At 37.5% G+C, this 25,503-nt stretch overlaps 3 protein-coding genes across 6 annotated transcripts; all 3 read right to left on the bottom strand.

Moving 5' to 3' along the window:
• Positions 1–1,438: 1,438 nt before the first annotated feature.
• Positions 1,439–6,261, bottom strand: LOC141643806 (uncharacterized). Of its 2 annotated transcripts, none has more exons than XM_074453119.1 (2): positions 5,250–6,258; positions 1,439–1,924 (listed from the first exon to the last, which is right to left on the bottom strand). In XM_074453119.1, the coding sequence occupies exon 1, from the start codon at positions 6,147–6,149 to the stop codon at positions 5,274–5,276; it is 876 nt and encodes a 291-aa protein (XP_074309220.1). In that variant the 5' UTR covers positions 6,150–6,258; the 3' UTR covers positions 1,439–1,924; positions 5,250–5,273. The 2 variants fall into 2 exon arrangements, with proteins under 2 accessions (XP_074309220.1, XP_074309221.1); XM_074453120.1 differs by lacking the exon at positions 1,439–1,924 and adding an exon at positions 3,394–4,047 and having other exon boundaries at positions 5,250–6,261.
• A 900-nt stretch (positions 6,262–7,161) lies between these two features.
• Positions 7,162–10,823, bottom strand: LOC141643805 (syntaxin-22-like). The gene is made up of 7 exons (XM_074453118.1): positions 10,466–10,823; positions 10,273–10,366; positions 9,270–9,409; positions 9,115–9,177; positions 8,157–8,314; positions 7,938–8,038; positions 7,162–7,641 (listed from the first exon to the last, which is right to left on the bottom strand). The coding sequence occupies exons 1-7, from the start codon at positions 10,639–10,641 to the stop codon at positions 7,576–7,578; spliced, it is 798 nt and encodes a 265-aa protein (XP_074309219.1). The 5' UTR covers positions 10,642–10,823; the 3' UTR covers positions 7,162–7,575.
• Positions 10,824–11,656: 833 nt separating this feature from the next.
• Positions 11,657–24,964, bottom strand: LOC141643804 (ATP-dependent DNA helicase At3g02060, chloroplastic). 3 transcript variants are annotated; one of them, XM_074453117.1, is made up of 16 exons: positions 24,148–24,929; positions 22,445–22,670; positions 21,333–21,578; positions 20,641–20,775; positions 19,930–20,054; positions 18,523–18,662; positions 17,675–17,745; positions 15,813–15,974; positions 15,112–15,198; positions 14,842–15,015; positions 14,271–14,315; positions 13,329–13,685; positions 12,921–13,055; positions 12,731–12,829; positions 12,197–12,340; positions 11,657–11,981 (listed from the first exon to the last, which is right to left on the bottom strand). In XM_074453117.1, the coding sequence occupies exons 1-13, from the start codon at positions 24,744–24,746 to the stop codon at positions 12,954–12,956; spliced, it is 2,469 nt and encodes an 822-aa protein (XP_074309218.1). In that variant the 5' UTR covers positions 24,747–24,929; the 3' UTR covers positions 11,657–11,981; positions 12,197–12,340; positions 12,731–12,829; positions 12,921–12,953. The 3 variants fall into 3 exon arrangements, with proteins under 3 accessions (XP_074309218.1, XP_074309216.1, XP_074309217.1); XM_074453115.1 differs by having other exon boundaries at positions 12,731–13,055; positions 24,148–24,964; XM_074453116.1 differs by having other exon boundaries at positions 11,657–12,053; positions 12,731–13,055; positions 24,148–24,936.
• Positions 24,965–25,503: the final 539 nt, after the last annotated feature.

Here is a 25,503-nt window from a genome sequence, read left to right as displayed (position 1 = left end):
GGCCTTTTTTTAGGTTTTTTTTTTCTTTATATATGAAATCTGAATGATAGATATCATGAAAACAACATGCATAATAAATAAAATTTAAAATTGCTATGTTTTATAAAATTTAAATTAAAAGTGGGTAATGAATTAGTCTGATGTTTTATGTATGTATCATAGTATAAGACCCCGAATTATAAAATAAAGATTTGTCCCTGTCGAAATGCAAGTCAAATTTTACGATAATGATTTGTTACAGATTAGATTTGTGACAGATTAGCACTAGATTGTTTGTCTACTTGTGTTGAGTTTGAAGTCGAAACCCTTTTAAGTAAGATAAATATATGTATTTCGCAGTTTGTTATTAATTTCATCGGTTTACACACCGATTCCATGAACAACTCAATTCATTCAATTTACATTGACTTGTGTAACTAGAGGTCATGTTTGAAAATGTATTGTCGCCATTCCTACATTGGGAGCATATTGTTAAATCTAGAAAATAAAATTATTTAGAAACAAACTCAAAGAATAAATACTACTTGTAACATTATTGATTCAGTTTGGTCTCCCTTAAAAGTTAAAACGAGTCATTTTATAGTCTTTTCCAAAAAAACGGGATTTTGACACCATTGTACAGATAAATGTAACCACTTTTGAAAACCAACTTACCTTAAGTCGTAAAACTAACTGCACCATTATGATTACATTTAACCATAAAATGGTTATAAAATTCCGTCTTTTTAAAAAGACGAAAATAGTCCTTCTGACACAAGAATTTCTAGTTGCGTTCTTGCCTACAACCTTGAAGCTACCAAGTAATTCAGACAAACAAAGCCACAAATGTCGGTGTGTTGTAACTTGTAAGTTGTAAGTTTGTAACTAGGACTTGCGAGTACAAGAAAAATGGAATCTATATGGTGATTGTCCTTCATTTTAATCAACCAGCTTTATTTGACTTTTTAATACCTAAAATTAGGCAATATAACTGAAATGAAAAGACCAACCCATGGAATTATGATTGGCTTTGAACTCACAATACAAATACTCTACGTGTCTTGTACCTTGAGTTGAAAATTTATGAAAAAAAAAAAAAAAAACACCTCGGTTTTACGACCATAAAAACCCAAGGATTATTTCCCATATTCTTGGACCCTAGTAGTTCAAATGGAGCTAACTCATTATCCTTAAAATTAGTTTGCACTTTTGCATCTGCATAAAAAATGCAAAACCTCTATTCATTTCATTTCTATGTTTGACAGGGCCGGAATTTGAACTCAACGGAGATGAACAATTTCAACGGGTGCAAACGGAGTAATAAGAATAAGGGAAATTCGGAAAAAGTTTGCAATTTTAACTAAGAACTTTGAAATTTTCATCCTCCAGTGGGGGCGAGTGCCTCTGCTAGCCCTCTCCGGGGTCCACCACTGAATCGCGTCAATATCCGTAAAGAGTATTTTTAATCAAATGTATACAAACGAAATAAATGGAGAGTGTCTCTGCTTTCGAAATGCCTGTCAAAAATACAGAAATAAAAACACAGGAATAAAACACAAAGAACAGTGTGTTTTCCAGCCAGGGTCGTACGAATTTTCTAATTTCAATGGCATAATTAATGCACAGGGAGTGTTCAGTAAGAGACGTAAGTGATCGATAAGAGCTGAAACAAACAAACAGTGACAAGTGAAGAAAGTTTCTCTACATTTGCTGAAAATTGGTGCATACCCTTTGAGCCGGGTGACAGTCTCTTCAAGCTAGAGATACCTAATTCTGCTCCTTACCGTTGGCCATTAAGCAGCTTAAACCAACATCAAAACTTATGGCCTATGCCAAGCTTTCGCAACTCTAGCTAACACAAAAGGGTGTATGTACCTCCAGTAAAAAGGTCCCCGTCTACGTTACAGTCTGCTAACTTGGAACTATGACACATCATTTCACCAACCTGCAAGATCAGCAAACAGATTCAACAATAAGTACAATAAAAGGCACAAATTGGTTCTCTGATTAGATATTTATTTATGTGATAGAGTTTCAAGTTTTTAGTTCAAAATTAAGTGCTGAAGCTGTGTCATTTTGAAATGTCGGATACATGAAACTGCAGTATTAGGGAATACCATAATAGAAGCAGAAAACATGTAGTTCAGATCGTCTGAACAAAAATCATGTTTCAAAGACTCAACTCATACATATTTCTATGTTATAAGAGGCTAGGCGGATTCAGTAAGCAGACATTCCTAAAAATTAAAAAAGCTCTAGGTCATGGTCCAACGACACCAAGCTCCACCTTTGGCAATTTCTAGAAACATAATATGAGTGTACAGCTGAACGAAAGCCCTATACTTTGAGTTCGAACTTAGGGAAAACTTCAGCACAAAAACCCTAGTATTACCTTCATATGAGAAAGGTTGGTGAAGATCAAGTGACTACAAGAGATGGCATTCCAGCTCTTACTGACAGTGATATCTAAAGTGTAAAAAGTTTAGGTGACATTATTACAGAAGTTTCACTTCACCTTCACGAAAGTTAGCCAATGATGCATGCTTTGGGTTTCATCTAAACAGATAGATTTTTCATGTTACTTACCCACCCCCACCCCACTTCACCCCAAAAACTTAACAACATTCTCCACAAATTTGTCTCAGATATCAATTTCATGCCCGATCGAAGATGGTCTTGTAAGGATCTTGGTCTGTTTTTCCACTGGTGTAAATCAAGTTGTTTTGAGCCATGTGACCTAGTATAGCATTCAATCATCAACGACTTCTTCCCGGGCAATCATTTTGTTCCATTTGTGGAGCATCTGTGGTAGAACAAAACTGTGACTGCTAATTTCTAATCAACACATTTTCTCTCTCACGTCAAAATGCAGTCTTGGTAACCTCCAAAACCTTGTTAACTCGGTCGCAAATCGGTCTTCAGGCGGCTAATTAAAACCATATATTCAGCCTTTCATTCTGTGATTATTATTTCTGCATTGACCATGAAGCCCTTGGGGTCACAGCCATGATTCACATTAAAATTGTCATATTCCAAAGAACTTAAGCTAAAAAATCCAATAGCAACGTTCATACTTCCCACGTGTCTCCAACGGCCTACCTAATCACAAGAACTGTCACAGTTAACTCTTCTTTCACTTTTCTTCCCATCTGTCACAGTCTCTAAGTAGCGACTAAAGTTAAACAAACAATTGGCGATTTGATTAACATTCACGTTTGCTTCCAACTTGTAACTTAAGATAGTTTCTTCAGAGAAAGACACCTACACCTTACAGAACCATTTTTCCATTATTGTGCCGCAACACAGGTGCTTATTAGCATGTCCACCATAAACATTCAGAATAGAGTTCATACTGATGTTCACATTCCTAGATGGACCTTTCATTCATCCTCTTAGATGGAACTTCGCAATAACTAGAAACAAGATTATTATTCTATTATATCACGAAAAAGTTACATAGTTTCGTAGACAAATGATAAAGGGGATCAACCGTTTGCATATGACACACTTCATCAATCACCCAAAAAAAAAAAACAAAGAGTCTTCCAGCCATTAAAGGAAACAAAATAACAAGTCCAAGCCTCAAAGGTGTTTGGTGCCAATAGTTCTAAGCTGGAAACGGCATTCATGGAGAAAAGAGACTTCCACCCTAAACATTTGGAACATAGTTCCCATTCCTAGATGATCATCTCACTCATCCTCTCAGATGGATTATAGCAATAACTAGCAATCTAGTACTCGTATTACAATATGCAAAAACAAGAAATGCGGCTAATAACAAGTCAAAACGAGGTGTATGTAACCTCCAAAACCTTGATAACTCAGTCGCAAATCAGTGTCGAGGCAGCTATTTAGAACCATAACTTCAGCCTTCATTCTGTGATTATTGTTTCTACATGGCTCATGAAGCCCTTTGTCTCACGGCCATCGCCACTAACTTGTTATCCCTGTCACACCCTATGGCGTTACTTCACATTGAAATTGTCATATTCCAAAAAACTTCAGCTACAAAACCCAATAGCAGTAGTCATACTTCCAAGTTCCAACTCTAAGTCTCCAATGGCCTACCTAATCACAGGAACTGCCACAGTTACTTCTTCTTTCTTCTTTTTCCATCTATTAGGAGGGATATCACATAAAAAGAGGATCTCTATTCTCGAAGTAGCAATTAGCGGAGTTTCACTATCAGATAGAACTGCCAAGAAAGTGATTAAAACTAAAGACACAACTGGTGTTTCGTGCATCAATTTCAAGTTTGCTTCCAACTGGCAAGTTAAGGTAGTTTCCTCAGAGAATCTAAGACACCTAACAGAATGGAGGTAATGTATGGCCATCCGCAATCATTTCATCTCTTCCTACTTTTTTGATTGCACGCAATAACACCTCCAATGTCGTATTACAAGCGTATCGAGATGAGACGAAGATTTCTCTATAATTTATAGCCTTATAACAGAAGGATAACAAGAGGAAAAAAGGCAAGAAACTAGCAAACAGAAAGTCTCTTCCAGTCATTATTGTAGTAAAGGAAACAAAAATAACATTTCAAAGGTGTTAACCCCATTCTTCCACCCCAAACATTCCTACACAGAGAAAGGAGACTCCAAGAAGCTAACCCCGTTTTTCCACCCTAAACATTCATAGATGATCGTTTCACTCATCCTCTCAGATGGATCATAGCAATAAGTAGCAATCTCGCATTGACACTCTTCCTTAAAACAATATACGAGTACAAAAACAAGGTAACATAGTTTCTTACTTAAAGAAAAGCGGATCAACCTTGACACTCTTCAGCAATCAATTAAGAAAATATCTCTTCATAGCTAAAACAGACGATCTACAAAGTCAATGCCTCTGACACAAGTATACAAAAAATGCTGCAAACTTTAATCAAATCAATGATCCTAAACCCAATCCTTATGAGCCACCACAAACCCTAACAAAAACACGATTCCTAAATTCATCACCTTCATAAATCAGAAGTTGACTAATCTCAACAATTCACTTCTCGTCTAAGCACAAAGAAAGCAATTCAGATTGAACTGCACGATTCCTAATTTCATCACCTTCATAAATCAGAACTTCAGAAGTCGATTAGCATCAAACAATACATGCTAAAACTAGTAGTAAACTACTCCGGAGTAATATAATCTCAACAACAACAACACGATTACTAATTTCATCAGCTTCATAAATCAGAATTTAATTAATCTCGACAAACAAGACAATTCAGATCAAACACGCGAAAAAAACGATCAGAAAGTTGACCTAACCTGAAATCAAACGAAATCAATCCCTCACGCCTGATTACCACTCAAGGCCTTCAACTGAACATGACCAGCACCAGCACCACCATCAACCGCGACATTAGGCAACGCCTCATACGATCCAAGCCGTCTATTCCCAACCCCAATCACCTTCCCAACAACAGCATAAACAACAAACACAACCAAAACAACAACAACAACATAAACAACAAACATAAGATCAAGTATCGCAACCGCTCTCACTCTCGCTTCATCAACCTCACACTTAGTACTCCCTTCAACACCACCAACAACATCAAGCAACTTATGACACCCTTCCGGAACAAACGCATCAACATAAAGCGACAATCCGGTCTGAAACGCCCATAATCCTTGTAAAAACACCGAACCGGATAGCGCCACATCCGCGAGGAAGAGGCGCGGGTTGAGAGCGAGAAGGAGGGAGAACGCGGCGGAGGTGAGCGACACGCGCGAGGAGAGCGCGTACAGGTGGGAGGAAAGGGAAGGCGCGGTGGCGGGGGTGAGGGAGAGGAGGTAGAATGCGGCGGAAGCGGAGGCGAAGGAAAGGGAATTCGGGAAAGGGAGGAGGAGGGAAAGGAGGAAGAGGAGGCAGGTTAGGGAAGAGGTTAGGGAGAGGTAAGGGTGGTTCGGGAAGAGTGGGGAGGTTAGGGTTGAGGATAGGAGGTGGTAGAGGAAGGAAATTAGGAGGGAGAGGGAGGTTAGGTAGAGGGGGAGGCGACGGAGGTGTGGTGAGGTGGAGGTTTGGGAGAGAGGGAGAGGGTGGTAGGGTTTGGATTGGAAGGTGGTTGGGGATTTGAGGTAGGTATGGATTGAGGTGGTTAGGTGGTAGAGGGAGAGGGTTGTTAGGGTGGTTGATGTGAAGAGTTGGTATAGTAGGGATGACATTTTTGGGTTGGGACTTGGGAGTTTTGAGTGTGTTTGATTGTTCAAGGTTCGGACATGAGGAGATGATGATGATCAATGTTTTGTGTTATTACAGGGAAGGTTTGACTTTTTAGTTTTGTAAGAGAGAGTTGGAAATGGGGGTTGGATATTTATTTATTTATTTATTTTTTTTTTTTTTTTTTTTTTTTTTTAGACAAATGGTAGAATTTGTGTTATTATTAGATATTTGGGATTATTTGGTTTTGGGGTGGTTGGTGGTGGTTGGGCTTGTTTTCGGGTTTAATAAGTCTTGCTTAAAAGGGATACTACCCGTTTTAAATGAGAATTTGTGTTTAGGTTAGTTTAATGCCTTGTTCTCTTTGGTTGATAGGAGCTGAGCTAAGCTGAATGGAGCTGAGCTTAACTGGATGAAGCTGAAGAAAGAGTTAATAAACTGAATAGAGTTGAGCTAAATGAACTGGACTGAAATAAGTTGAAATTTACTTCAGGTCAGCTCTTTTCAGTTGAAAAAAATAGGACTTAAGTAGTTGTTCTCGTGATGATTCTTCATTGTGGTTTATTAGTAGTTATGATAACATAAAGAACTTTATTTGTGGTTTCTTAGTAGTTATGATAACATACAGAAATTCAACTCGTTCTGTTACAGATCGGGAATGGGCGATGAATGTTGAATTGTGGTTAACTGATAATATTATAGTAACACAATAATTTGAGCACATTATAGATAGTAAATGGAGGGAGGATATGGGTTGTGAAATGGTGGTTAAATGCTACTCCCTCCGTTCATCCTATTTATTTGACTCTGTTTCAATTTTGGTTAGTCCGCTTTAACCGCGATCTTTCTTTTTAAACAAGTATTAGGCTCACGCCTTGTGTGAACATTGAACAATAGTAAAACAAAATCTAAATTCCGAAAGAAAAGGAAAAGGGAAAAAAAAATCATAATTTTCCATTGTTTGGAGGTGGCATAGCCGCATCTCACTCCGCCACTGGAACACAATAACAAAACAGAGGCATTCAATCTTTCGAATAATAATATAAAAATCACACCAACACCACACACATTCAAGCATTTTCTGACAATACACTTACAGACTCCGGAATAACACCATTAGCTATCATCGTGACTCTGAGGCCCGAGCCTTTCTATTGTACAATTGCACACTTTTCAATGTTCCTCTGCAAACTTCATGAAATCCCAAAATTATGGAACCGCTAAGCAAAGAATAAGAAATATTCAAAAATATTTGGGAAAACAAAACTATTATGATACATGCATACACAAGATTTTAGGGATAATGCTCCAAGAACCACGAGGGTTAAGGAGGATAAAAGAATTGTCACCGTTGTCCATTGCTGCCTCTCTAATATACAAAGCAACAAATTCACAGCTGTTGCTTTGGCCTTGTATCTTTCATTTACGGGCTTACATGAGTAGGACTAACAATACTATGATGACCACGATTGCAAACACCACCAGCAGCCACCAACACTGTACAATAGCACATCGTGACTGATTAATGATATGGCATTTCACCCACAAAACACCGGAGAAGCATGAATGAATAAAAATATGAGAATAAGCAAGCTTTTTGTATCAGTGCTTATTACAGTTTCGAATGTCGGTAGATAATGCCTTAATTTTCAGTTGATATAGTATTTGACAAGCACACTGCTGAATCAAATACCTTAGGTTTAGAGTCTACTACCAGAGCAGATTTGCAACTTAACATGAATAGTAGCAATCATTGCTGTACGAAACGTCATTCAGAAGATGTTGAATCTTACCGCAGCTGAACCAGATTTTTCACTTTTAGAAGCCTTAGATATTTGCTGTTTGGCTTGGCTCGTTACAGCAGCAGAAACTTCAATGTTAGAACTTATATCATCTGCAATAATGTATGGAAGATTAAGAATACTGAAATGTAAAAGCATCATGCACAAAAACAAGAAGTGATTTGCGAAAACGAAAACGAAAGCGAAAGCATTTATGAATAAGTATCTTACCAATTGTTACACCCTGCTCATGGACAAGAACAGCGAGGTCCTTGAAGACTTCATTAACCTCCCCAATTTGGCTTTGTATCTCCCTAATTCCCTGTTCTCTCTCCTCAATTATTGCTTCATTGAATGAAATTTCATTATCTAAAAGCACCAATTCTTGCCTGTATACATAATTGACTGTTATTTTCTCCTCATATTGCTGAGCAATAGCTTAACAATAGCTAAAACAGAATCCACTTTGTTTATCCACTCATTTAGAGATGAATGAGAAAACTGCGTCATTTACACTGTAAAGCAAGTTTAGAATCAAAACACAACTGCAAGCAGATCATATTTAATTTAAAATCAGAGAAGAGAAAGGCCAATGTATTGTGAGAATACAGAAGGAAAAAAAAAATGAATCCTTGTTATGATTGTTTGGAGACACGAATGAAAGAAAATAATGCACGTCTGCTATCATAACACAATTAGATGAGTTCATTAAAACCCAATCTCCCACAGAGTATAGCAATTGCAGGAATGAAAAGACATAAGCTTATACTGTGCGCCTGCTATCATAAGCTTTGTTTTTGTTGTTGTATACTAGTGTCATACTCGAGATTCCAACTAGGATGCAAGACGTGCATAGAGCATAGTGTAGTCATGGACTCATGGTGCGCCTTACATACTACACAAACACTCGACTAGGATCTGTTCCCTTAGATGACATATTGTTCTGGTAAAAAGACTCAGAATACAACACTAACCAAGCACCATATTCAACATCTCGAATTCTTTCTTAGGACAAGTGAACCATAAGGTGATGGTCATAAATGATCAAACAGAAGATCTTCTCATTTACTATATTGATCGTTGTAACAGTGAAAAACAAATAAATAAACCTTCAATACACAACGTACACTAATTGATGTTTTGAAGCTATGTGGGCGGGGGGAATCATATGCAAATTAAAAATTCTGACCTCTTCTGCACCATTATGAAAGGTTGGCTTTCTGAATCTTGCCTTGGTTCTTCGTCAATTGTGCTACAGAACACCAGAGAAATGCCAGCTCATTTCGGCTACACCAATGAAAAACTAAAATGAAAAATTCAGTAGAGTGCCAATAATTAACATACATAGTTGCTGCACCAGGAGGAGGCCCAGATGGCATGTACGTTGATTCACGCTCACTAGCAAGATGTTGAACTTTCTGGAATTCTTGTAAAATTGCTTGAAAATCTCGAGCAAGCTTAGCATCTTCTAATTTTTTATTTGCCTGGAAAATTAAGATTTAATAATGAGTTTCAACGGTAACTATTTTTCGACCATATACAGTTTTAAATACATGAAACAAACTGATTCAAACAACTCAATAACAACCCATAGAAGAACAGAACTGCCGGTTACTGTGATAAAAAGGCAGAAAACATATCAAGACTGAGGAAATGAAACAAGCATCAGAAAAAAAGCACATTACATCAGTAAAAGGCGTAAAAACCACATCATTACTGAATCACAACAGTATTATCACCAAAAGGAGTAAAAGGAGTCCAACAAGCTGAAGTAAAAGGAGTCCAAAGTTACCACAACAGTATTATCATCAAAACTCTACAGCAATATTACAGAATGTCAGAATGTCGCTTCACTTTCTACTCATAAAAACCACATCATTACTGAATCACAACAAGCTGCGCACCAAATTTCCGCATACTAAACAATTGACAAATTAATTTCACAGTTATCATCATCCGCTTTGACAAAGTTATCGGGGACAGACTTACAAAGCCGTCCCCTACGAATATTAACAGTTGATTTGCCAATTGACACTTGAATACTTCATTAATCAAAGGAACTCCATTATCAAAGAACAAAAGAAGGAAGATTCTAGACTATGACTTTGGTAGGTTCTAGAATCGAATAAATGCTAGCACATGAACCACTGTAGTACATTGAACAAGACTCTAACAGATGCGCGCCAAACTAAAGCACGTAAGCTATATGATAAGCATCAAATATATCAACAGCTGCATTTTCTATCCGTTTTTCGATCGCATCACTATAAAATGAATTACTACCCTAGGTTAAAAACTCAATTAACTGAAAACTTAAGAAAACGATGACGAAAAGAGGAAGAATTACAGAAATATTAGAAGCATGATCAGAATCACTGAGAGTTTTAAGCTTAGCAGAAGTATCTTTCACCAGTTGCACTATCCGCTGTCTCATATTATGCCTGTATAATCACCATAACAACACGATCATCAATTCATCATCGAAATCAAAAGCTTAAATTCACATAAAATTGAACAATGGAGTAATTAGCGATACGAACAGTTTAAGGCGGTGTTCAGGAGTGTCTTTGGCGGTGCCGATAGCATCGATAAGGCGGCGGAAGGCGGAGACGGCGGTGTTGATCTGGAATATTCCGGCGGCGACGGCTTGCGACGCCGTCTGTGGTGCTGACCTCGACGCCGGCCGAGCGCCAGTCTGGAGATCTTGGAAGCTCATTTTGGAACCCTAATTGATGAAATTGGGGGAAAATAGTAGGTTTAAATGTGGTAATTGCCGGCGAAAATGGTGGTGGAAAATAAGAAAAGTCGTTAAGGAGAGGGGACCAGAGTTAGAAAGGTGATGAGGACAATGATGGTGATAGATAGAAAGCCGAATGTTTTGACAGCTTGGACACTAACGGAGTAACATGTGAGATCGTATAATTGATAAGATATATTTGGGTCGACTTAATTATTTACTTATTTTGGGTTGGGACTTGGGTGGGGGTGCGGGTTGGGTCATTTGAGTCGAGTATTTTGACTTGAACCGGACAAGTAAGTCGAGTCTGGACTCTGGAGCATGACTTACTTATCGCGTATCTATAACTAACAATTATTGTCTTAATCAGCTTAGTAAGCCGAGTTATACCGAAGGGCAACCAAGAGATAAGGAGGCAAGGATTCTGGAAAACTGACTTCGTACAAACTCGTCATGGCTAGGCCCCCGGGATGTGGTGCATGGCGATAAGCAATCATATTTGGTTGTGCTATTATTGAATATATAATCAACATTTTATTGGATCATTTTGAGAACCGACTGATTTTAACCGGGCTATTTGATTTTATTATTTTTAAAAAACTAGGTCAAGCTATTGGTTATATTGTTTGTGGAAACTAACAAAAAGATGACTAGGTCATTATTAATCCATGGAAAATAGTTACGAACTTACGATTGAGTTAAGTGACCTCATCTTATTTTTGAGTCAAAATTTAAATACAAATTAAATGAGAACTACCAAAGTCAAATATCTTCAACAAAGTTTAATGTGACCTAATGTATTTCTTTTTTATTACAACAATCTCCAAAATTGAAGATTTGTGTCTAGGTTTCATCAAACTATCAAATGAAAAGAAATTCAAAACTTATTAACTTATGAGTTTTTATCTCAAATGAGAGCTAATTTTTTTTGCTTCGAAAGTGATACGTGACATATGTCTCGTCTAATTATTTAGAACTTAAATAACACAAGTTAAAGTAAATAAATAGATTATACCATTAATATTGACTTTCATTTACTTTACCACATAGAAAGTGAGTAAAAATGATACACAAGTCAGCAGGAAACTGAAAAACAACATTAATAATTCTCATGCCTTGCCTTCTGAAACAGAGAAGCTGTTATCTAGGGGTCAGCCTTGCGTCTCTTCAACGTCTTCAAGATCAGATGGCGCCAACTCAGTTTCCGAACCCACCTTTAGTTAGTTGGACGATGATATGATCATCATAAGTTCGTAACTATATGTGCATAGATATTCAATTCTGGGTCCTAACGAGCTGTCAAGTCTTGAATGATCGTACTGCATGAAAATTTTAGACATTCATTTTCCATTTTTTAGATTCGTTCAAGACAACCATGTCAGCGATTTAACCTTCATGTCAGTAAAGTTTAGCCGGTAAAGTCATTGAGGCACTAATACTACGACTTGCACTCAAAACTCGTCAGCATCTAAAATTGCCCTTGAGATCCTACCTTTAACAAAAAGAAATAGAGTGCAAAATAAGAGAACCAAACCTCTGCAACAGGTAAACAAGGCAAGCGAATGCAGAATAATTTGATTAGCTGAAGAGAACAGTCTCGTAGCTTATTCATGTAGACACTCTCAGACCTTGTTCTGTAATAAGCAGTCTAATACAGAGCAGGATTGCACACGGTTTCCTACATAGTCAACAACTTTCATTGGATCAGCCATAATAAAAACCGTAAGTTCTGGTAAAAGACACTTCTATGGTAGGGTTAGTGTGGTGACCAGTGGCGGAGCCAGAATCTTTTACCTGTGGGGTTTATTTTAATGTAATTGTTAATCATTTCTTATTACGGGGTCTTAAAGACAGAGAATTTTCAAAACGGACAAATTTTAATGATAAAATACGTCAATTGGCGAAAAGCTGTGGGGTGACTTGTGACAGTTAAAGTTTTAAGGCCGAGTTTTCAGCTTAAAACTTTTAGCTCACTCTTAGTATTTGTCACATCTTAAGGTAGAACCATCTCACCCAAGTTTTTGCCTAAATAAAAAAAGAAAAGAAGCAACCGAAAAAAAGTGTGTACCTGACTAATATGGCTTGCAATATATACACCATCAGAGTTTCCAGTATAACCTATATTTTTCTTTCTAACAATTTTCTTCGATCTATACAATAAATCCAGCTGTCCAAACGAGGAGATCCCGAAAAAATTAGAAGCAGTGGTGCATTTGGTTCTCATTGGACATCATCTGTATAATGAGGACGGGACTCACGGTTGGAAAGAGTGGGCGCTACAACGAAGTAGCCTAGTATTTAATAAGAGCAGGCAAAGCCGCATGAAGCTCTGACAAACACTGAAAGATCCAGTTGAGAAGTTGCTCTCTTGGTAGCTCTAAGAGTAGTTCAGCCTGGAAAAAACAGGAACAAGGGCGATACTGAGAATTAACAAAACGTAACAAGATAAATCTAATATCCACTTTATATCTTCTAGTGTATATCTTTCCCAACGGCAACCTGGCCATCTATGGTTCTTTAATGTGCAGAAATATGTCCTCAGTTAAAATGCTGCTGCTGTCGTGAAACATAAAAGAACGTGCGGAAAATGAAACCAAAAAAGTCCTCATATTGTCATTTCCAAGGGAAAGCATGCATTATAACGTATACAGGTTCGAGTAATTTACCTTTATTTGTTTATCTTCAAACATCAGTGAGGTACGCAGAACTTCAGAAGCCATTGATTCCTTTATCAGTCTGAAAACGTTTCTACTCATGTTTGTTTCCATGCCAACCATCCGCCCAGCACCATAAATACGCATGATCCCAAGGTCGGCAGCCATCCTTTTCACATAGAGCTTCTTTAAAAGAATTCCCATGGAATGCGGCTCTTTTCCATATTGCCGCCTAAGATCCTCTGTGAACTGAACCAAACTCAAGATGTCTTTCTCTGCTGCCTTCTCGGCATCACTAATAAGTTCCATGGGATTCTCTAAATAATTTATATATTCCGAAGAGAGATGAGGATTTATGTTTATGTCAAGCTGGCAAATACATTCCAAGATAAAGCTAGTTAGAGTGATTAAAAGCCATAAACGAACAATAGAATTGACGCTAGCTTGCTAAATTATGCTCTTTGAACAAGAAAAATGGTCCAAGATGGAAAAACATCCCCAAATATTCAAAAAATGGAATACTTTGAGGCTTTGAGCTTCTTGTTACTTGGAAGCATAACACTCCATCTTTATGTAGTTTATTAACACAAAATGGAAATGTGTGAATTGATCTGAATGTCTCCGAAAATCACAAGGAAAGAGTAATGAATCCATATAGAAAATACGGGAGATACATACTGTAATAACATTCTCTTGGCATGCATTTCAAACATTATGAATGATATGGTAGCATTGTTCAAAATTTCAAGATCTTAAGCAAGTTCTGGCAGGAATCCCATAGAGCCTAATCTAACAGATATGCAGTGTCATAGGTGAAAATCTTTTGTGCTAGTTATTTTTTCCATTTATATGCACTTCTGGTCTACAACAATAATATTTTGATTGTACTTACCAACAAGCCATTTCATACATCCTGACAAACTTTAAAAACTTTGAAGAGCATTCAGTAAATACCTGGACTTTTTGATACGGAACAGAGATAATACGATGTTCTTCCACCTGCAAAACATGGTCATATTAAGTATACACAGAATGGGTAATGTGAATTTCAGAGTATCAGGGTCACTTGCCATAGCGCCCGCAGGCCCTCTCCACTAAGCTTATGAGCTACCTCCCTCTCTCAAGAGGAACTGAACTTGGAAGCTCTACGGCTCCAAGTTCAAAAGTGGGAATCTTACCAACTGTTGACACCAACCACAGTACCACAACTAAATATTTTTGGTGCTCGCTCCTATTCTCTGAAAATGACTCATTTTCCATTTCTGGCTCGTTGGAATTACCCCATTTCTAAATTTGGCACGAGTTTGCTCATAAATGGTGCTTTTTAGGCTCACCTTCATATTAGTGACAAAAGTAATTGGAGCAATTCCAAAGAATAGGAGTGAGTACAGTAGATGGCTTAACATTTGTTGTGGAGATGGCAATGCAGAGAATCTTAAATGAAAATTCTGACTATGGCACATTATTAGTTAGTAGAAGTGTAGAACAACACTTAGTAAAACAAAACAAAGTAGCAAGTCATTACCTTGGACAAACTCTCAAAAAGCATCTCAAAGAAGAGATCAATGCCCACATTTCCAACATCACCAGTTTGCTGCTCACCAAATATATTTCCAAACCCCCTAATTCCCATATCTCTTTCAGCCAGCTGAAAACCCTGGCCAAGTTCGCAATATTCTTCAAGGGCTGCAAGCCTCTCCTGTACGTAAACAAGATAAATTTTAAATTAGCCAATGCCAATGGTGACGTCTAAAAAGGGTGTCTGAAAAACAGTTCAATATTCCAGGGAACATACCAAAGCTTGGTCAGACAGAAGAGATTTGTCGGGGTAAAATAAGTATGCATATGCTTCTTTATCTGCTCTTCCCACCCTTCCTCGCAACTGTTCAGTAGTAATCGCAACATCATAAATCAGAAATTAAAAATGATGGGACACCAGAAATAGCAACTATCCATGAATACTTGGGACATATGGGAGCAACCAACTAACTGTATAGTAAACTAAGAAACATGTGACGAGGATATAGGTGATCTCACATGTGACTCTCTCTCATACAAGACTTACGGCATCTATCTTTAAGTCAGGGCTGAAATATGAGGATATGTGTAAACCAGATACTTAAAACATAGGACAGTATTTGTACACTAAAGTCCACACTTTTCATGCTCTAACTATTCATTATCTTCCATCATAACCAAAACATGCTAAGGCGTCCAGCAGTGACTATATCTTCATGACATTCAAGCTCCCAGGAGTTCCTCCAAGATGAGAATAAATTTTAGAACAAGGTAGAAAGGGTGTAATATAAAAAACCTATAAAATGCTAAACTTCAAAACATCTTTATTGTAAGTATAGTTCATAACACTACAACGTGACTGGTGTGTCCAACGCCACATAAATACAACTAGAAGTATCCTTCAGCTAGCCAAATTTTAATGGCATGAACATATAAGGAACAGAAAGATGTAACGGCTTATAGCGGAAAATAACATGCCTGGTATAGCTGTGAAAGTCCAAAAAATTGCACGTCTTGAATAATTATGGTGTTTGCATTTTGAATGTCCAAACCACTTTCTACTATATTCGTACATATAAGAATTCTTATTTTTCCTGATGCAAAATTTTCCATCGTGTCTTCGAGCTGCTTCGAGTATTGCTGCATTGCAAAAAGAAAAGAAAAAAGGAAAAAGTTGGGAATCTAAGAAATACTCCGTAAAACACAAGCGCTTATAATCATATGACTGACAAAGAGGCAGGACAAAGGGACGACAACCAATAAAACTCATTATCAAGAAAAAAGAACAAAAAATACAGTATAAATAAGAAAATAAAAAAAGTTGCCGAGAACAATTATTTTATTTCTAACTCGCAGCTAATTTTGCCAAGGAAAAACAGCAGTGTCCGGGTACTACTCCCTATTGCTCGTAGATGCATATATTGAATCTCCAAGAAACCAAGTAATTCAAAAGATGAAGGTTTAATTGGACAAACCAAAGGGAAGCAAAGGGAGTCCAAAGGAAGTTGGGAAGCAAAAATGACCCAAACAAGAGAACCTTGTGCACATGGGTTAACTTTGAGAGGCCATATCTGGAGTTAAAACAAAATATCAAGGTGATACTTATTGGAGGTGAAAGCTCAACATCTTATCTTCCCAATTCGGTCACACGCCTCAACCAGACAATAAACATGGATTTACGTCCTTTCGAAGACAAGCACACATAGTATAATTCTTGAAATAAATTCTATGAAGTGGGTGTAACTCAAGCCCACCGAGTGCAAGTTGCACCAAACCATCCCTAAAGACAACATAGGGTTTTAGACTTTTAGTACCTAAAGTAACTTCAAACCACCGACCATGAGTTAACCATGATGCTAACCCGATCCCTTATTTTCTAAATTTCCTTTAAGGTTTAAAACACATTTTCTCTGTTTCGAAAACTAGTTGAAATGTTTTATTATTGACGATTTAGTAAGAGCATGTACAATAGAGAGGAGATTATGATCCTCTTATTTTTTCTTTCTCCCACTCTTTTTTGGACACCTCACTTTCTCTATCATCCACTTCCATCCTCACTATTTTCATCCTCTTCTTATTTATTTTGCCCTACAATAGAGAGGATCCTCTTTTTTATCCTCTAACATTTTAATTGCATTTCAACTTATATTAAAATAAAAAAATAAAAAGCAAATACTAAATTTGGACAAATATAATTGGATAGTTGGCACAAGGGCCAATGTTCCACTTCCTCTAAAACTAGAGGAAGTGGAGAACATCCTCCTTCTAAGAGGATCCTTTATGCATACTCCACAATAGAGAGGACCTCCTCTTAGATGAGAGAGAGGGCTAAGAGGAGGGTAAATCCTCTCTATTGTACATGCTCTTAGGACAAGATTCAAGCTTCCGTAATTTAATTTAATGCAAGTATTCATCGTCAACGTGATAATTTTCTCTCCGCTTTTTATTTAAGTTTGTACTTACCGACTTTACCTTTGGTGGTTGTTAGTTTCTCTCACTTGCTGCTAGTTACTTACTTTTGCTCTCATTAGATTATTTCAGATAAAATTACTATAAAAACCCCATGATTCAATAGTGCACTTACGAGGTAATTTAAGAATATACGATGCACATGCTTTGACTCTCGATTAGGAGTACAATTTAAGTTACCATAGGCAGACTTCCTAATCTTCCTTTATCTCATCCATAAAAAAAGGCTGATTATATGCAATTATTATGGTCCTTAATGAAGGTCATTGTGATGTTCAAAAATAACCATCTTAAGCCAAATGTTTAAGAGGATACGATTCTTCATCCTAGAAATTTAAAATGGAAACTAGATTGTTGTTAACTAAGAATACCTGCCCATGAGCAATGGCTATTTCAACATCTGGGAAAGATTGTTCTAGAAAACCCATCACTTCATCTAGTCCTGCAAAGTAACAAAATTAAATTAAACCAATAGCAAAATCAAGGGACAGCAGATACTGTTACTAGATTTGCTGACAGTTTCGATAGAGTTAATAATTAGTATCCGGTGTGTTTGTTGCTGATTTTACAAGTAAAATGAAATTGCTTTGAAACAACACGGGGTGCCACCCCTCTATGGGAGAAAGCCAAACACCAAACAATCAAGTCCTACTGTCCGAACTTCTAACTTCTAAGTCACAACTCCCAAGTCCTAACTCTTAAGGATATCAAGAGAAAACTTACACAAAAAGTAAAGAAAAATACCCCTCATGGAGTAGCAAAGTTTTGCCTCACTTCAACTTCAAAATAATTGTCATAGATTAATGTTTCAAAGTAATTTAATTTTCAATCAAGCCAAAGGCTAGCGATTTTTTGGCTTTGGGACTGGGTTATCGGATTGGATAACCCCCGGCAATCTTACCCTGTGCTGAAAATATAAAGAGGTTGTTTACGGAAAGCCCATAATGAAATTCCTGAGAGAGCGTCCACCAACTACTGCTTCACAACAGAAGAAGCTCAGACACTTTAGGGGGTCATTTTACATTACTTCCATCATTTTCTATCGTTTTCTTAATTAAATATGGATACATAACATCTAATATGCAATACACTCTTAAGAGAGTTTTCTCATAGATGCTAGGGTGTTATGATATACCGTAAGCGTGAACTGTGAAGCTATTGACAATTACTAGAAATAGTGATATGTTGTATCAGAAAATATAAAGAATAGCTATTTTACCTTTAATACGTGGAAGGACATAAAAGATCTGGCCACCTCTATCCAGCTCATATTTAATTGCTGATACCACCTTGTCATTACTGTATGCTGAAAGATGTGTCCTGATAGGGACTCTTTCTGGCGGAGGAGTAGATATTAAACTGCAGATAAACCAAGTTAATTAGGGCAGAGATTTAAAAGGACAATAGCTATTTTCGAATATCTTAAATGTTCCTTTACTTATAAAGACACGACAGGGGGCGTACGAGGACGAGTGATGTCAGAAGGTCAGAACTGTATAGCTGTTTGAAAACACACAGAGCATCATATCAAGCATCTTAAACTAGCATAACTCAACAAATTTCTTGCCAGTGACTATTCATTTCTGAATAATCTTATGGTTCAACACTGAAATCATCTACTTCAAACTTCCACCTAATATATTTTAATTTGCACCACTGGCCTTTCATAGACCATGAAAAGCTCAAGTTTAAAAGCAAAACCATAAAAGCAGGCAAGCAGCAAATTACTCTTAAGATATTAATAGGAAAATCGCTGTATCAATGAATTGAGAAAAGTTCAAGAAATAAGGATAAGACATCCTTAAGGGTGTGTTTGGATAACAAAAGTGGAGGGAGAGGAAGGGGAGGGGGAATGAGGGAAGGGAAAGGGAGAGAAGGGAAGGGAAGGAGGAATGGAGTGTGGGTGTTTGGATACAATTTTCCTCCAAATCTTGCCTATTGTGGAGAGATTTTGATTAAGCTTGGAGGAGGGAAATCGGATCCCTCCAAATCTCTCCCCCTCCATTTCCCTCCACCCTCATTTGCTATCCAAACAAGGGATTTTAAACCCTACTCTCCCTCCCTTTCTTTTCTCTCCAAATCCCTCAATCCAAATACACCCTAAGGTAGTGTTTGAAAGCACGGAATTGATTTCATTTTCATGATTTCAATTGTAGAAATTTCAATAATTTGAATTCAATTCCAAATCCAATTCCAAAATTGCGTTTGGGCAACCCATGGAATTGGAATTGGAATTGCACTTGGGCGAGACGGATATGAGTTGAGGTCATTGGATGTTTTATATTTGAAAAAATTAAATATTGTCTCGGAAAATATTTGCGATCGGAAAAATATCATAAATAAGAATGTTTTGATGAAATTAGCGTCACAAAATAAAACGTAAGAAGTGAAGGAATTGAAATGACTATCATAGTACCATATGGTAGGTATTTGAGAACCCCAAATTTTAACTAGCTTGGAATTGATAAGGAATTGGGTCAATTCCAATTCCAAATTCTAGGGGTTCCCAAACACTTGAAATATCTCAATTACGGAATTCAATTCCAATTCAAGGTTCCCAAACATAGCATAAGGGAATTAGCAGGTTACTCTAAGATAACACAGGTAAAATAAAAGTCTACATTACCTAGCATCACGAAACCCTGTCAAGGCTAGATAGAGAGTTCGAGGAATCGGAGTAGCTGACAGTGTAAGGACATCAACAGAAGTTTTGAAAGATGCTATCTTTTCCTTCTGCTTTACACCAAACCTCTACAAATGCACGTAAAACTGGTTTAGAGAAGTCATCTGCGTTGTGACTTATGAGTAGAACTAGTAGCTAGTTAAAATTGACTGCATCATCAAGCTATAGCATTGAATATACAAATACATAGTTTGGTTAACTTCTGGTTATCCAGACAGAACAACATGAAATAAGAAATCCCTCTCTCTATAATGATCCATAAGGTGCCACGTCAAACCGACTTTCAAAAGGCACACAGAGGACCCATGGCGACAGAGGGAGTCATGAAGCAAAGGCGCGGCCCCATGCACAGGAGACTAGGAGACACCATTTTAGCAAACAGATTTGTATTTTCTTAAATTTAAGCAACTATACTTTTTTGTTGGGTTTTAAAAAGGGCTAACATCTGAAATACGGGATAGTGAGTTAGCACCCTCTTCCCCTTCCCCGGGAAGACAAATCATATGTATACCAAACTTATTACATAACAGTTACAGTTTATATCGATCCGTACGACCAAACAAAGTAATCAGGAAACCCACATAAGAAAAGAGAGGGCAAATAAAATCAAAGGTAAATGCCATCCCCCAAAACAGAAACAGCAAAAGACCAAACCTGTTCTTCATCAACTACAAGGAGTCCAAGTTTATTATAGACAACACGATTTCCGAGAAGCGCATGTGTTCCCACAATAATGTCCAGTTCACCGTTTTTTATCATGCTTATGTATTCCTCTTTTTCTGCCCTGGTCTGCACATAGTAATCCATCTATCATCAGCCTCACACTCATACAAGGGTTTGTTTGGATACAATAGTAGGGGTGGGGGGATGGATTAGTGAAAAAGGAGTTAATCATATATTAGCAATTAACGCAAGGCAAGTTAATAACTCTAACTTCTTTAAAAATTTGTTTTTAAGCTCCGAAGAGGGGAAGGAATCATATAGATATTGTTTCCAGCTAATAAATTGCTCTGAAAGCTTGGCTAATATGAATGTTTTGTAACTCAAACGATCAGAAGCTCTCATATAATGATTGATGCAGTAAAGCAAAACATGATTACAAGGTAGATCTCATGTCTCTCTACCATGGTCATCACTCTTTATTTGGGACACCAAAGTTAAGGAGTAGGTCACTAATAGTCAGCAGAGAAGCTATAAGTGGGATGGAGGGAGTATTATATGACAATTACACCGATATCAGACATTGCATGCTACTGTGATCACTTCACCCCCCCATAGATGTAAGTATTCCCTTTAGTTAAAATGAACCAGCGCCCAAATTAGAATCATGTCCGAGCTCAACATACCTGAAATCTACTCAGAAGTCCAACCTTGATGTTGGAATACTTGGAAAACCGATCTGAAATAACATCAAAATGTTGCTTGGCTAACACAATAGTTGGTGCTAGAACCATAGCTTGTTTTCCTGCTGAAACAACACAAAAGATGGCACGTAGTGCAACTTCTGTCTTGCCAAATCCAACATCTCCACATATCAATCTGTCCATCGGAGTTTCTCTTTCAGTGAGATCTTTCTCTACATCAATAAATGCCTGCACCAAGTGTCAACGACCCTACTAGCAAGAAGTATCAACTATCTAGCCAAAAAAAAAAAATGGGAGTCTTTGAGATACTATCCCACAATCCCACATAAACCATATAATGATGCAGCTAAGTTTCTGATCTTATGAACATTAAGAATCTCAAGATTTGAAGACGTGGTTTTCGTTAGTTTTACTCTTCCCTTTAGGGCCCCTTCAAGGTGGCTTGGATTGATAGAGGAATGTGGTGAATGGACGGTAATAGTTACGCATCTCCTCCCAGGTAAAGCATTATCCACATATTGGAGTAAAATAATCCCCTTACAACCATTTCATCCTCCCTTACACCCATTTTATCTTTTCTCCACCACATCACTACCCTAATTTTCTCTTTTGTTTTGATCCACATACCCCACAGGCCACAACAATTAAACTTAATCCTATCAAGCCCTTATCAGTCACATGACTTTCATTAGTCTTGGAGGTATCCTAGAGGAGATCAATTTAACCTTAAACTCGAGTGAAATAAATGAAGAAGCAAAGACTTATGGATGAAACCCTGTTAGGCAGATTAACAAAAGTATTATCATCCTTTGAGTGCAATTCGATTCAATATTTGATAAAAGCAAGGCTTCCCATGAACAATATAAGAAGAAAAAGTTCTATCGTGAAAATGCAATGCGACCACACAAGAAGAAAGCAAGAGGCCAAAATCATAGCGCCCAACTCCCCAAGAATTAAAAATCTACATAGCTATCATTATAATCCAGATACAAAGCCTCTTCTTAACCAACCAAAGGAAAGGAGTAGAGCTTCTCTTATAAGTAGTCATAAAAGAAAAAAGTTAATGGCTTTCATGAGAACGTACAAAAATATACCTGTTTCTGATCTGGAGTGGGCTCATAGGGAAATTGAGCAACAAAGTCTGCCACTGCAGGACTTTTTGGGTATGGAGGTCTCCTTTGCTTTAGCCTATGTAGATACAATTCCATCAAGTCAACCACCATCTTTTGAACAGCTACCTTTCCTTTTGTCCTCCTCCGTTCCCATGCATTTGTGTCACTCAACTTGCTAAGTGATCGTGGTTTTTTCGTTTCATTTGGACTGGAAAAGAAAGGAGACACCGAAAAGTTATGTGAACTGAAAAACTAAATACGGAGTATGCTGCATTTCTAACATAATAAGAAAAACATACAACAGTATATAAACTTGTGGAACATCAAGTTTGGCTAGGCTGGACGACTGAAAGAGAACATGTGCAAGGGGTAAGGGTAGTGCACGGAAATTTAGCCACTCAACACCACCCCTTCGTAGCAGTGTGCTCTACTATATTTAATACAGAAACTACCACCTAGCATGGCTACAGATACAAAGAAGGGTTCGGACCAGGTGAAAGTTTCCACAGCCTCATTTCCAATCAAAAATAGACGAAGGCATGAAACTGTAATATTTTTTTATTAGCAGAGGCCATAGGTCGTTAAATCATAAGAGAATCGCCCTGCAGTGAACTGTTGTACAGATATTGTATGCCGGTTACTTCCCAATTGAAGCAGGTCATTTCTGTATCCTAGAGGTAGTCCCCTCTTAGACATGTTCTAAGGGCTCGGTTGGGATGAAGTAGTATTATCGGAGTATTAGGGCTTAAACCAAGAAGGGTGATTAGTGGTGGTAGTGAAGGGTGGAAAGAGGAGATGATGGGGAATTATTACCCCTATATGAAGGTTGCATTACCACCCCTTTTATAGGGTAATCATTACCCTTTCTTCCTCATTCCCACCTTTCACCACCACCATTTTCCTCCATTTGTTCTGTTCATTTGATATCTATTACGCTAGTAACTATTACCCCAATGGCCCCATCCCAAGCAAGCCCTAATAGAGGATGCAAAACAGACTCATAAGCAAGAAGCCCAAATACTCAGTTTTTTCTTCCAAAAATGCATTCTAGTAATTCTAATTTCTAACATATAAAACTAATTCTAGCACGGAGCATTAATTACTCTGATAAGTCGCAGTTACTCACTGCAGATATTGAATTGATGACAATAACCGATTCCTAGTTGAATTTGATCTCAAACCAGCAAAATATCATCTACAGGACTACACTACATTCCAAACCTGGAATCCGAAACTGACTCGCAATAAGCATAACAAAAATCCACCATCCTCACTAAAACTTAAACTATAATGCTTTAGAAATCCATCCACTATCACCTAATCCGAGGTTAATCCTCCTCGAACAATTCCTGCTTACAATAGGTCACATGTTCAAATCCCCCACCCGACCACCCCTTTATACTGCATTAAGCACCTCATCTAACAGACTAACACCAAAACAAACAGCCCAATTGACAATTATTTGACACACAATCCAGTGTCCACAAACAACAATCACAATAATCCTACAAGGGTAAATGAAACATACTCCCTCCGTCTCAGTCATTTGTTTACCTTTTTTATTCTTCGTGGGGATATTTTAATTTTAATCAAATGTAACCTAATGATTGGGACGGAGGGAACAACAGACACTATACAAACTCAATAAAAAGAAATGCAAAAGAAGACTAAAATAAGAAACATACAGATTATAACGGTAGAGCATACGAGCAGCCTGTTTAACAGGAAGTTTAGCCATACCATCAGCATACTCAATAAACACATACTCAATCGGTTGCGAACCGTCTTTCGGAACATCAAACTTAATCCCAACAAACCTACCAATACCAACTTTCTTATGAACAACATAATCTCCACTTTTCAAAGTATAAGGATCAACTTTATAATTAAACCCACCACTCCCATTTCCAACTTTACCCTCCTTATTAGCTCCTTTAAGCTTCTCCAACCCTTTTTGTTGTTGCACCTTCACTAATTGTATGTACTTCTCAGCTTCCTTTGAATCCATGGCGGGTTTCGAAGCGTCTCTAGTCCCATTATCCTTCCTAATCCTCTCATTTAATGCCGAAATCGGGTCGTTATCCCAATCAGGTAATCTATCTCTTGATTGAGTTGATTTTGTGGGTGAAATTCTTTGGGTGTAGACTGAATTGCACATTGGGAATCGGCGTTTTCGACGACATGGGCAGTTTCGGGTGATTGTTAGGGTTGAGAATTGAGGGAAAGATACAAATTTTGGGGTGAAATCTGAAAATGGGAAATTGTGGAGTTTTATTGCAGACATTTTTTGACAGTAATTTGGGGGAAAGGTGCGATTTTTATTGAATTAGAGAGATGGGTTTAAGAATTTTGATTGAATTGTTGCATTTTGGGGGAGTTTTTGAAGGAAATTGGATTGAATTGGAAGATTATTGAGAGGGTTTTTGTGTTGGGAGAGGGTTTAAGCAAACTGATAATGGAAGAACTTGTGGAGTAGAGAAAGCAACGGTGTTGCAAATATCTACTTTGCTTGGGTGGCAATAGACCGTTGATGGCAGTTTGCCAGGTGATTTGTTTTATGTTTTCTTTTTTTTTTGAAAATTATTTTTGGGTGGTGATTTTCGCAGTACACATTTTACTCATCACATTACACTGTTGACAATTATACCCTTTTCATTTCTCTTCCCATTTTCCCTCTCTAATCTCTTTCTAATGTTTTCTCTCTAATTTCAAACATTCATTCTCCTCTAATTTCACAAAACCACTAATCAGATAGTTGATGTCGACATTGGGGAAGGGGAGCGGTGAAGTGTTGCACTAATGTGCCATGGATTGGGAGTAAGTTGGTTGGATAACTCACATTGGTTGTACGTTTTTCAATTCATGGACTATACAACCAGTTGTATATATTGTACGTCTGTACGGTGTAGAATATGAGCTTTTGTGATAAAGTATCCGAGCTTTGTATTAAAAAAATACGAGCTTTATTAGAAAGTATTGAGTTCATCCATTTACACATTAAAAACATAAACTTTAAATTAGCTCAGAAAGAATACACATAA

Source organism: Silene latifolia, chromosome 2 (genome assembly GCF_048544455.1).
Source record: "Silene latifolia isolate original U9 population chromosome 2, ASM4854445v1, whole genome shotgun sequence".
NCBI classification, from domain to species: Eukaryota; Viridiplantae; Streptophyta; class Magnoliopsida; order Caryophyllales; family Caryophyllaceae; genus Silene; species Silene latifolia.
Note: the sequence above shows the minus strand (reverse complement) of the source record. Positions and strands in the feature narration are given on the sequence as shown.

Bases quoted from the DNA above. Each gene is read 5' to 3' on its own strand.
- LOC141643806 (XM_074453120.1), bottom strand. From the start codon at position 6,149: ATGTCATCCCTACTATACCAACTCTTCACATCAACCACCCTAACAACC.
- LOC141643804 (XM_074453115.1), bottom strand. From the start codon at position 24,746: ATGTCTGCAATAAAACTCCACAATTTCCCATTTTCAGATTTCACCCCA. The intron at 20,055-20,640 runs GTTTGGTCTTTT...GTGCATTTGTAG, and splicing joins TTGTAGTTGATGAAGAACAG to AGGTTTGGTGTAAAGCAGAA. The intron at 15,016-15,111 runs GTATGTTCCCTG...GTTTACGTACAG, and splicing joins TTCTGTCTGACCAAGCTTTG to GAGAGGCTTGCAGCCCTTGA.
- LOC141643805 (XM_074453118.1), bottom strand. From the start codon at position 10,641: ATGAGCTTCCAAGATCTCCAGACTGGCGCTCGGCCGGCGTCGAGGTCA. The intron at 9,410-10,272 runs GTAATTCTTCCT...TTAATTTTCCAG, and splicing joins ATCATGCTTCTAATATTTCT to GCAAATAAAAAATTAGAAGA. The intron at 9,178-9,269 runs GTATGTTAATTA...GGTGTTCTGTAG, and splicing joins CCTCCTGGTGCAGCAACTAT to CACAATTGACGAAGAACCAA.